At 40.8% G+C, this 12,877-nt stretch overlaps 1 protein-coding gene across 1 annotated transcript in view; it reads left to right on the forward strand.

Moving 5' to 3' along the window:
• Positions 1 to 6,287: 6,287 nt before the first annotated feature.
• HK1 (hexokinase 1) overlaps positions 6,288 to 12,877 on the forward strand; it is a 43,300-nt gene continuing 36,710 nt past the window's right edge. Inside the window, exon 1 of the mRNA XM_026713547.2 lies at positions 6,288 to 7,061. Within this exon, the coding sequence (XP_026569332.1) occupies positions 6,999 to 7,061 (63 nt within the window). The 5' untranslated portion in view covers positions 6,288 to 6,998. The remainder of the gene's footprint in view (positions 7,062 to 12,877) is intronic.

Below are 12,877 nucleotides of genomic sequence, written 5' to 3' on the forward strand. Positions count from 1 at the left end.
TGGCTGATGGGGCAAGAAGACCACACTCTTATCCTAACTGTCTCTTGGATCTCTTAGCTGCAGTTATAGTACAGTTTTTAATAATATTTTAATTTCTGCAGCTTTAATGTTTCAATATTCTATCGTGTTTCTCATATAATAAGGCCGGGTCTTTTTTTTTTTTTTTTTTTGAGCCCTGAGAAAATGGCTAGGCTGTCTTTTCGGGGGTGACTTAATTCCCCCCCCCCTTGCATCTTTGGGCAGGCGGGCAGCGACGGCTTGGATGTTGACCTCGGTGTTGGTGGGGTACTTCATATTGGGGTCAACGCAGGCAGCACCATAACCGGGTGTGCAACAAAAGTACTTCCTAACGGCAAGCCCCCCCATCACTCACCCCCATTTCCCATGTTTTAATATAGGCCTTAATTTGTGGGGAGGGGCTTAATTTCATTTCATGCCTATAAAACATGCTGGGACTTCCTATTGGGGGAGGCCGTATTGCTGGAGAAACAGGGTAATTGTGTTTTACTTGCTTTATAACTGTGAGCCACCCAGAGTCGCTGTATAGGGGAGATGGGTGGCATAAAAATTTAATGAATAAAATAAATAAATATTCTCCCAATGCTTTAGGGACTGCAGACTTGGAATCTGAGATCTCGTAATTCCAAGTCGATCTATTCTAAAAGACGCTAGGATGAGTAAGGCTGGAGTAAAGAGGTCCCTGAATAAAGAGATATAGTTCCTGCTTTCTTAGTAATGATCGCATTTGGCTGACTTTTTAGTGGAGCCATTTGTTGCCCAGACAGACTGAGTGGTGATGTGAATTAATTTTTGGACAGGTGCCAATTTCGCCTGGTTTAGCTCAAGGGCCTTCAACCTCCACTTTTGTGCTGGCATAAAGCCTAAAAGTTTAATCTTGCACTGCGTCTGTGGTGTCTAACACATCCTTGCTCAAAGAACAGCAACAGTTTTGAAGAGGAGTCTGTGCAAAGGAAAAAAAAAACCCACCACAAGCTACCCCCTGCTTATAGTTAGGCAATTTGACATTTGGGAGATGCATATACTGGGTTCCCCTAAATGTTGCAAGTCTTAAATTTGCTTTCCCCAAAAGACCGTTGCAGACCTGCCAACTGTCAGGGTGATGGCCCTCTCCTCTGGTGTCACATTTCTGAAAAGAACTCCTTGTCCTTCTCACTAATATCACCAAAATAGTTTTTCCCATGATTGCCATTCCAGTTTGGATGGGTGTGATCTTTCTACCCACTGAAAGAACCCTTCAAGAGTTGCACTGCCGATAAAAATCTCCTTACGGGAAATGTGAATAAAGTACCGAAATCTGTCTCACGGTGGATTCTTACATTTTCCCCTCCATCTACTCTGGTGCCTTTCAATAAAGTTATTGTATTTTTTTTTCCAGGCATATGCTAACAGAGGGTATGGGTGAACTTGCTGTCACTTTTTCAAATTGCTTATGATTCTTCCATTTTAAAAGTACAAATAAATATGGGGCCTCTTTCTTCCACATACAGTTACTCTGACAATAATTTTACACCACATTTTATGCATTCCATCAACATAAAGATCATCTCACCCCTGGAGCATATGACATAGGTTCCAACGTATCCACCTGGTTTTATTTCCCCTAAAATAAAGGATTTCTCATTCCCCCTTGGTTGGTTTTATCATGGTCTTTTCTCGAATCTGCAACTGTCATAATCTGCAGAGAATCACCAAACTGGGAAGTTATCCATCTTATCTGTGGAATGCCACTAAAAGGAGGAGCACAGAGAAACAGAGAAAGTGAGAGAGGTTTTCTAATTGCACTGTGAAATTGGGGTAAATAACTGTAGCAATGGCTACCTTAAGTCCTCTGATAAGGGGTGAAATTTAGGAGAGAATGCTTTCCTCCAAGGGATTGTTAGCAGAAGATTTACATCTACATTTACAACTCAGAAAGAAAGGCTTTATAGTTCAAATCTGGGCATGCTCCCAGGCAGAAAAATAGATTAAAAAATAAAAACTGAAGACAAACAACAGCATGGCTTTGTGATTACAGTGCTGTTGACCACCTAAAATCCACCCACCCAATGGCTTTGCAATAGCTTTGGTTTCTTCTTCATGCTTACATTATAAACACAGTAGTTTCTCACTTAACTGATGACCAGGAAGTGCATTTTTGAAAAGGAGGTTTATGAGTTTAAAGAGCTCTAGAAGTGATTGTTCAGGCTTTGTCTGCCTGAAACTTTGCCAGCTTTAATATTATGTTCTATACAAAATGGGCTCATTTATAAGCTTAAATGAAGCTGCCAAAGGTTTAAGTCAGGGATCCCCAAATTCTTCACTCATAGACCCCTTCATGAAGGTTCACATTGTTAAACCCTAGAAAAACTGTATTATGCAACGGATAAGAGGAAACATTGATATATGGAAAAGATACTCCCAGTATATCACCTCTGGGAGGAATGGTTTCCAACTGGGTTCCAGGCAAAGACGATTTCCCAAAATTGATTGCAAGAGACCATGTAAGTTGTAATACCATTTCATGGAGCAAACAGATCAATACCATTTTTAATCAGGAAATGGGAGGCCTATTCAGACATAGGTTATTGCTGAGGCTTTCAATTGGTGTAAAAAGGTTGAAAGCCTGTGATTAAATACTGGAATTTCCATACCATGCTGGCTGGGGAATTGGAATTCCACAGATCTTAAACTTTCCCAGACTGAAAAACACATGTCTGATGGATACAGAATAATATTGTGCTTGAATGCTGCTTTCAAAACTCTATATTTATCAGACCATATGAACATGTGAGTACAGCTGAGCCGTTAAGGACGTCTAGAGACTGCAAATAATTACAATTCTATATAAGTTACCTAAAAACATTATTTATCAATATTAACTATTTACAGCTGAAACAATGTATCTTTTTCATTTGTTGTATTTTTTTTCTCTTTTTAAAAGATAATTTCAATGTGTTTTTTTTCCCTTTTCGTTGACAATGTGTGCATTTTCATTTTTGTGTTTTAGTTTTTCTGTCACCATTTTAAAAGCAATAAAAGAATAGAATCATAGGGCTAGTTTTCCAGTCTCTGCCCACGTAGAAGACCTTAGTGCATTCCGGACAAATGGATGTCCAATATGTCCTTAAAAAACCTTCGGTGATGAAGCACTTACTTCTGGAAGCAAGCTGTTTCAATGATTACCATAATTGTTCTCATTGATAGGATTCCCCCCCCCCCTTAATTCTAGGTTGGATCTTTCTTTGATCAGCTTCCATCCATTACTTCTTCTCGTGTCCACAGGTGCTTTGGAGAATAAGTGAATCCCCTCCTGCCTGTGACAGCTTGAGTACTGGAAGACAGTTACCATGTCACCCCAATCCAAGAATAAATAAAGTTTAAAAAAGAAATCCATGATATCGAACCTAGAATTTTACTCAAGTTCATCCAAAATACTGCGAGTAAGAAATGACTGCCTAATCTAAACTATATTTAAGCCTAGAGTGTATTCCCATATTTAGTAAGTGCTCTAAGTGCTTTGTCACTCACTTTTATCTATGTGGGAACGTGCACATTGTCACATACTGTCAAAATCTTATGACCTTAAGAACCATAAATGCCTCAAGCCAGTGTTTATCTATGTTTCTGAAAGTAGGAACCCTTTGGGCCAAATTACACAAGGATGGTAGACATCAGCGATTGGATTTTTTTGATACTTTTACTTCATTTCTTTAAAGCACCTGCAATGAGGCTTCTGAGTTGGCTTAAAATATGGGGCAATGAAGGGAGAGCTTAAAAAAAAAATTAAGCATGCTTTTTTTTCTTTTTCAGAACTACCTTACCAGCCTAGGAAGCTGCTATTTTGTTCCATGACAAAAGAAAGCATGTAGCTAAAAGAAGGGCCCAAGACATCATTCAAAACGATGTTTTTCAAACTTGCCAACTTTGGAATGTGGGGACCGGCTCCCAGAATTCCACATCCCGCTTGATTTAAAACAAAAGAGGAAAACAGTTCTAAAGAAATCTTCTTCCAATCCACTTCAGTGATGACTAAAATAATCAATCATGGATATTCACATTCCACATCATTCAAAGTTTGGTCCTAAAGTAATTTTACTTTTAGTCCCACCCTTCCTTCCTACCCAGTTGACTGAATCCACAGCTGGAAATCCTAAATACTTCATCTGAATGAGGTTCTGTGGCTGAAAACCCAAGACTTTCACCCAAGTATTTTTCAGAATATACTTTTCTACCAGATGTTTTCTGAATGTGTGGAAATCCAATATTCCTAAATAATTCCTACCTGCAATCATGGGAACTAATGCCCTTTTAGCTTTACATTTGGAGAACATCGGATTGGGGGGAAAAATAATTTTTGGGTACAGATCTACAGTCAAAATGCCAAAAACTTGCCTATGTGCCTGTGAAGGAAAATAGCTTCAGCAGAAGATGTAGGGTGTGACCAGAGTTTAGCTTAAGATAGGCAGCCATATAAATGTTTAAATAAGTAAAAAATAAAACAACAGCAGGAGAAATTTTGGGTGAAGGTTTGAATTTGTAAAAAAAAGATGCAAGTTCGTTTTTTTTCCTCCTCTGATTTCCCTACATTTGCAGTTAAAGGCAAGGCAGAATGCAGAGTATTAGCGAGATCTCCCATTACATGACTTCTCCTGCAGTTATAACCTTGTGCTGGGCTGTCTCAAATATCTAGGAAATGTGTTAAGAGGCCACCAATCTGGGGAGGGTGCCTCTCTTATTCATATGGGGAATGTTTTTTGTCATCTGAGCAATTGTTTTCTCTCTCTCATGATCAGGCTTTCTTTTTTCCCTCGTTCTTTAGAGCCCGAATGGCAATTCCCTCATTCTTTCTTTTCACTAAGGCCATCAAAGGCTGGAAGTTGGTCCTCTTAGAAGAGGAGGGAGCACAGGAATGTGGTCCAGCAGCTATTAAACATTAACTACATAATTAAATACTTGAGTTGGGCAACACTGACTGTTGCCTGAGAAATAAGGAGTGCTACTTTTGAATGTATTTCCATAGAGAAATTTGAATAGAAACTTTATTGATTTAGTCATTTGATCATATCAAAAGTGATCTATACAAATATATGTTATTCCAAGGAAAAAAATTAGGACAAGTCACTCCTACACTTAAATGTTCTAGCCTTAAAGCTAGTCTTTTATACAGTAGCAACAAAAGCCAGAAACAGAAAACTCTTGACTAATGTAATTTCTGCAACTCAGTCCTAAACGCAGTTGCATAGACGTAAGGACAGAAAATTCAACTATAGCGCATGCTCATGCCACTAAATGCTTAGATGTCTTCAGTGTCTTTTTAAAAAGTGTTCAAATCCTGCACAGTAGTGTTAAAGCAAAATAGAGAGCAATGATCATGGCAGAAATGGCGGCTCTTTGGTACACACCAATCCACGCTCATTTGACAGCAGATTGTGTGATTTTTCTCCGGCAGCAGTGGCAGCGAGGATGATCAAAGCAAAAATGCATTTCTTCAGAAGCCCTTTCTTGGGATTCAAAACCAAATCAAATTGGGAAATGATGATCCTCAAGCAAACACTCCGGAAAGTCAATCTTAAGTTGGAGTGCGAAAACGAATGCAAAAATCACAAAACTCATTTTGTTTAGCTCAGGGCTAAGAAATCCTCTCTGGAGGAACAGGTAGAGATGTTAGTCTGTGGTGGTTAAAAAAAAAAAAAAAAAAAAAACCAGGCTCCCGGGGGTACCTTTTCTGACTAACATCTTTTGTTAAAAGACATAAGCTATCCCAAGTTGCTGCTGGTGAAAGCTCAAGCCTTTCAATAAATCACGTTAGCCAGAAAAGATGCTTTGCTAGACTTCTACAAACACACAGCTCAGTATCGAGCATCGCTGCTATGACACAGCAGATTGTGTCGGAATCAAAACACTGGTGGGTTGAAAATCTGTGCATGCGTGCCTCAAAAAGTGGGGGTGCAAAAACGGGATAGGGAGCGGATAGGCCCGCACCTTTACAGGGCTAGCTATTTATCCGTGGGCAACGTTTTTAGATTTTTACTCCGCCTTTCCTCCAGGCTCTCGAGGGATCTCACGTAGCGGATTTCCCCAGGGACCGAAAGCGCGATCCCCACCCAAAGCCCCCCTGGCAAGAGGAGGACACCTCAAGGCAACCCCCCCCCCCCGAGTCGGGGAGGGCCCGTTTTGGCGCCATTTTCCACCTTCTCAAAGGCGTCCCCGTATTCCCCCCCTTCCCCCCCTCAACCGGGTCGGTCCAACGGTCTAGAAAAGGCGCCAGGGTGTGTTGTTTCCCGGCCGCCTTTTCCTCGGCGAGCTCAAGGAGGAGCGTTATTTTTTTTACGCGCCGGCCTGGCTTCTTCCGGAGCGGGGGAAAAAAAAAAGGGCGCAGGAGGAGAAGCGAGAAAACGCCTCTGCTTGTGGCGGCTCAGCTCCCTTTCCCCAGGGGATCGCCGTGGAAGCAACCTCTCCGGCTGGCTCGGGAAGGACGTGGGGGACGTGCGGGAGAGGAGATCCCTTTTTCGGGGATGGCCGGAGGGCCCTCCTCCCCTTCCTGCTGAGAGAAGGAGGCGACGAGGGTCCGCCAGCCGGAGAGGCTTCTTTTTTTTTTTCTTTTTTGCCAGCCCTGCCGCCTGGCCATCTCGCCCGGCTCAGCCAATGGCAGCGCAGGAAGGGGGCAGGTTTTCGACTTAGTCACTCTCGCGTGGAGGAAAAGGCAGAGAGAAAGGAGCATCCTTTTTTATTTTTTTATTTTTTATTTTTTTAAATTCTCCTTCCCCGGCGGGGTCGAGGACACAGGACCGCTGGGGTCTTTTTTTTTTTTCTTTTTCTTCTTCTTCTTCCTCCTCTTCCTCTTCCCCACCCCACCCTTTCTGGTGGTCAGAGAGCCGGGAAGCGGCGCGCCTCCTTCTCCATCCTCCCGGGCCAGCTTTTTTTGGGGGTGGGGGGTGGGGGTTGCCTTCTTCTCGGGGCTGCTGTCCGGCGAAGCCGCCTTCCCTCTCATTTGCAGGATGATCGCCGCTCAGCTGCTGGCCTATTACTTCACCGAGTTAAAGGATGACCAGGTCAAAAAGGTAAAAAAAGGCGCCGGGTCGCAGCTCCGCGGCCTGGCGCGGGAAAGGCGCTTTTTGGGGGGGGTCAGGCTCCCTCGTGCGCACCTGCCCTTGGCCGTTGGTTTTTTTTTTAATGCACCTGGGGAAAATGAGCTCCGTCGCTTTTCGGGGCGGGGAGGGGAAGGCGCGACGGAGCAAGCCGAAAGAACCGGCCGGCTGGCAGCCCCGCTGCAGTGTCCTTGAACGGGGGATGTAGGTGTCAGAGCGGCGATGAGTAACGCCGCCGCCGCCGCCGTCATGGTTCGCCTCCTTCCCTCCCTCCCTCCCTTCCCGCTCAGGGCGGAACTTTTCGAGCGGCTCGTCCACGAGGGACGGGAGGATTCAGGGCCTAAAGGTTGCCTCCTCGCGTGCAAAAATCAAGTGTCCGGGCAAGGAGGCTGGCCGGCGAGGCTGATTTTAGCGAGTCCCTCAAGATAATCCCCTCCGATACTGAGCGGGAGCGAGGCTCGGCGCCGCCGCCGTCCCCGTCCCCCCCACCCCCCAAGTGTGGCTCGGCGCCTGCCTCAAATTTTGGTCACCTCCTTACGGTTCTGTGGTGAATACTAGTGGTATTAAAAGTGGCGACCCCACAAAAAGGCTCCCCGAAATAAAGCGACCAAAGGCGGTGACATGACGCCCAGGTGGAGGTCGTTGGATACAAAAATAAAAGGGGTAAAATTGTAGACCCTCATCTGCAAAGCTGTGTCAATAATTACCTGAAGTTGCCTCGGAGAACTAAAATTTCGGTAGTCCTAAAATTTGCAAAATATTTCCAGACGCTTAGGGATTGATAGGCTTCGGTTCAGGTGTAGGGCCAAGCCTTTTTTTAATTTTTTTTTTAATGTTTTAAAAATTAAATTTTAATTTTTTTCTCAGGGTTGAGGCACACTGCAGGCTTGGCAGAAAATAACTACTGTATTCTATTAGGAATGGGAGGTGAGCAGTTCTGTATTGGAAGAAAGTGCCACCGATTCCTTAAGGGAGGAAGTGATCCTGTGCTATATTGTGACTTGCAAAAAAAGGTCCTATATGAACTCAGAGCAAGTTTTATTAATTACCAGTGGCTTTCATTTGATGATATTTAGGGTATTTTGTGGCAATCACTTTCTTAATGGTTTTTAATATGAAATTGAGATCCACTTTGGAGTTCTTAAACGATTTTTTTCTCCTAAATGATAACTTGTAGCTCTTGCAATAAGGAAAATATACACAGACAGCAATGGCAGGAACAGAGGAAATAGTTTATGGCCAGGGTGGGGAGCCACTGTGTTCTGCCTGTATTTGTACCTTGTACAGTAAATACCTTCTTCCTGGTTCTTTTGTAGGAGGAGAGTCTATGGTAGCAAACAGTCAAGACGAAGGTTATGACCTTACGCCTTTTAGTAAAACTTGCTAGTTAGAAAAGAAGCTACCAGATTCCTTTGGATTCCATTTCCTTTTTGCTTTATTAAAAATATCTGTATCACCTTTTTCATGCTTCTGCCCCTGCCATCTCACAAATCTGCAAAAAACAAAATAAAGGCAATACTTTAAAATAAAGTAAGTGAAGCAGAAACAATGATTTCATCTGCTGTTGTAAAATATTGGTGGATTTTTTTGGTAGGAGAATGAACATATTTCATCTTAGTACTAAGAAAAATAATTGGTATTAGTACTAAAAATAATAGGTAAATACTCCGCATTTAGCTGTTTTGAATTGAAAACTATACTTTATAATAGACATAGTACTATAAAAGTAGTAGTAATAAAGTAATACTAATTGAAAATAAATCATCTGTCTTCTTGCAAAGAATATTGAAAAGAACCACGATTCTTCATAAAATATAAAGCAGGTCTTAGTTATTAGAGGTCCTGTGCATATTCAGAATTCCTACATTTTGCTGCCTTGTTGGAAAAGCGAACTCATATTCTAGATGGAGAAGTTTTAGATGATCAATACTAGATGACTGTGATAACTTGTGACTCTAGTGCGTTGTATGTGTAAGAAAGACAGAAGTTGAGATTATACGTTATATTAAACAATGGTTTGTTTTGTTTTGATAATGATTTTCTGAATACATTAGACTGATTTATATGTCAATGCTAAGCCATAAACTATGGTTTTCAAATGTAATATTTGTTTAGACAGAAATTAGAAACATGAAGAACTTCACTGAAACAAAGAAAGATGGAAGCAAGTCCAATTTTGATGGTTGATGTTAAGACAACCCCTTAATGTTCCAGAATTCTTCATAAGAAAAAGAATTTGCTATGTATGACATTGTGGGAAGCCCCTCCCCTTCTAGAAGACTAAAATATTTTGGAAAATATTAAAAGAGGCAGAGTATTATATTTCCCCAAAGGAGAAATGAAGAAACATGTTCTTAGAGGCAGAAAGCACCCCTAATTTCCTGCATAGTAAAACAGCCTCCAGCAGAAATCTTTAGAGTTGGTGATTTTGGGCTCATTAAGAAATCCTGGGCCAGCCTGTTGACAAACAAAACACCTTCACCTCCAGCAGTGGGATTAAAATGTACATCCTTATTATGTCCTAAAAGAAGGTAACCTTTTAGGACATAATAAGATTAACCCACCACTATTAAAATAGCAAAAGACACCAGGCTCACTATATTGCACAATCCCTGCAGCATTTCAGAAATGGTATAAAAGTCCTTGCATTCATCAAGCTAATTTGTCAGCTGTCCCTGAACTGCACACCGTGGTTTTTGCTTATCAATAAACTTTCTTTCCAGTCAGCCTCCCATTTTATTTCCAGTGCCTTTCTCCCAGCTTGGAACTGAACCAGATGGATTTTTCTTCCTACAACATGATTTTATTTTATTTTTTTATCTTGCACAGAATTATATGGTTGATAAAAAAATACAGACAAATGAGAACATTGATGTTTTAAGCAACTATAATAAGAAAGCCACTTGAATTAGGCATTCATAGAGGAGCCCAGATGAGATGGATGTGGGATACAAATTGGAAAAACAATTTCTTGAGCACTAATATTTGCTTAAATTCTGATAGTCGCTAGCCATAGTTCCATTGTGGATGGAAGAATTGTCAGTATGCTATTCTCCTGCCAAATTGTAAAGGTTAACAAAATAGTTACCTGCTGCTTTAAAATCATTGTCTTTGTTCTCAATTCCTCAATCACAAAAGTCTGCCTGTAAATCTAAGTGAAATAAGGACTTTAAAACTTTTACAAGATCTAGATTGAGCATGTACAAGTTGTAGCTGGCCTGTAGTAAATTCCACTTTGTCATTAAGGAGAAACTTCCTAACAGTGAGGACAATTAACCAGTGGAACAGCTTGCCTTCAGGAATGTGGGCGCTCCATCACTGGATGTTTTTAAGAAGAGTATAGACAATCACTTATTTGAAGTAGTATAGGTTCTCCTGCTGGAGCAGCGGGCTGGACTAGAAGACCTCCAAGGTCCCTTCCAGCTATTCTGTTCTGTTCTATTGACTGAAGATGGTAGAAGTTGGTTAAAACTACCTTCTTGAGTCTTTCAGCTGTTTGGGCAATCTGGTTGCAGTAGATGAAGCATTCTTCCATTTTTGTTGGAATCTCATCAGAACCAGATGTCCAGGTTTTATTTAGGATAAACAAATACTGATTCTTTTGGGATGGTTGAGGGTTTTGGGGTATAGTTTTCTTTTCCAGATGACAGCTGAAGGATTTTCCTTTGCTGTCCATCTTGGGGGAGATTGAAAGAGCTGGAACATCCCAGCAGTTTGATACTCTCAGAATACTTCGCTGTGTTCATGTTTCATGTGGCAGCTGAAGTGGATCAAGGCGTAACCTACAGTTCGTTCCAAGATTGCCTTAAAACTTGGCAGCACCATGTAGACTATTCGAGTCAGTAGATGCTATAGATCGATAGAATCATAATTTTTCCCTGTTGTATTTAGAAAAGTTGTAATGTCCGCAAAGAGATGGACCAAATGGAATTCCAGTTTCTGTATGGATTTCAGTGCTGTCACTTTCATGCATTTGGATGGCCAACTGATACTTCATGGTGTGGATGTTGATTGCTTGGTGCAACAAGGAAATGCTGTTCAGTTGAGTGCTGTAAATAAATAAAGGCTACACCAATGCAAGTCATTGACTTTATGTTACTACATGTGTATGTTTTTGGACTTCCCCAGATAGCTTCTTCAGACAAGGAAATAAAGAGCATACACAGATATTCTACATTAAGTTCATTTGACCATATAGCTAAAGCAACAAAGTACAAGGGGCAAACTATGGAGCAATAAGGTATAGCTAGTCCTTGACTTAACAACCATAACTGAACTCAAAATTTTCAGTGCTAAGCAAGGCAGTTATTAAGTGAGTTTCCCCCACTCCCCACTTTTTTTTTTGATTCCATGGGAATGCTGCAGTGGTCATAGGTGTGAAAATCAGCCATAAGTCACTTTTTTCAGTGCAGTTGTAATTTTGAACTGTTGCTAAACATATGGTTGTAAATCAACTACTGCTTGTAACACATACAGTGACCTTAGGTTTAGTCCATGTAATTATAGATTGTCTTCCCCTTCTATGTTTCTTCATCTTGCCCAAGTACTATTTTTTTTCTAATCCATCATCTGTTTATATCACATGGTGACCTGATACTGTATGAATTTTTGCTTGTTGATCGTCATCTCTAGGGAACAAACAACCTTTATTAGTTCCAGGATAGATTCTTGTAGTCCATGGTGCTTTAATACCCATCTCTAGATCCATAATTCGGTCTGTCTTCCTTCTCTTGTTCTTTTTTAGTATCTTCACAGCTGATCAAAGGGAAACCATTGCTTTAATTACACTGATCCTTCCCTTCCCCCTACAAATGTCTTTTCCTTTATGACCTCATCTAAATTTGTTGTTGCCTTCTAGGTTTAAACTCCTTTTTATTTCTCCAGCACGTTTTCTTTTTTATTCATCAACTGAGTTTACTAAGCAAGTTGGTTGATATGTTTTTGCCTTGAGTTAAACCAGTTTGGGTTCAGCCATCATAAAATTCTTCTTGTTGCCTAAAGCTTTTATGTCCTATCTTTGGCTTTCAAGATAACTTGTTCTATAAGACTTTCATCTTTTCTTCTTTGAAATTTGTGGAATATTTTCCCACTCCAGTTTTAATGTCTCTTTTATTTCCCCAAGCTCTTGGACTCTTTTTTTACGTGAGTTAAGAATACTGAATTTGGTTCCTTACATTATCCTGCCTGTGTTTCCTTAGGTCAAATCTTGCTCCTGTCCTTAACTTTTGAAGTTTAACCCTGTATATTTGACACCACAAAATAACGTAAGATAAAATCTATTTTGAACTCATTCTACTGAGTGCTCCTTCAAGATTTTCAGCAATGGGTGTGACATTCAAATAAATAAAATTATCCTAGATATGCCCTTGATTTAATTAAGAGTTGCTGTAAGAAGAATTTTACATTTTCAGGATTCTTTTCTGTGAGAACTGTAGATCCTGCTGCATCTAGACAATTATTTGAATTTTACTTGTGCTAATAAACTCTTCCAAGCTGGAGCAAAAATATGTGCCTTTGCAAAGCAAATAGTATTTCTTCAAACCGATTATATTTAGAAATTCATGCATCAGTGCACAACAAAAATCCTGCAAGTTAGTGTTCCATTTCTTCCTGCATTCAGGGATGGTAGAACACGGTATGTAAGCTGATACACAACAGACTTCGAGAACTTTTTGTGTGAACTACAAATAGCCAAGTCACTGCCTTATCTGGTGCTTTCACCTGTACAGGTAAGGCCATTAAGGCTCCTAAGGCTAAATAAAGACAATTAAGTCATACAGCCTTCTCTA

This window comes from Pseudonaja textilis, chromosome 4 (assembly GCF_049901715.1).
Source record: "Pseudonaja textilis isolate UNSWEBS1 chromosome 4, rPseTex1.2, whole genome shotgun sequence".
In the NCBI taxonomy this organism is placed as follows: Eukaryota; Metazoa; Chordata; class Lepidosauria; order Squamata; family Elapidae; genus Pseudonaja; species Pseudonaja textilis.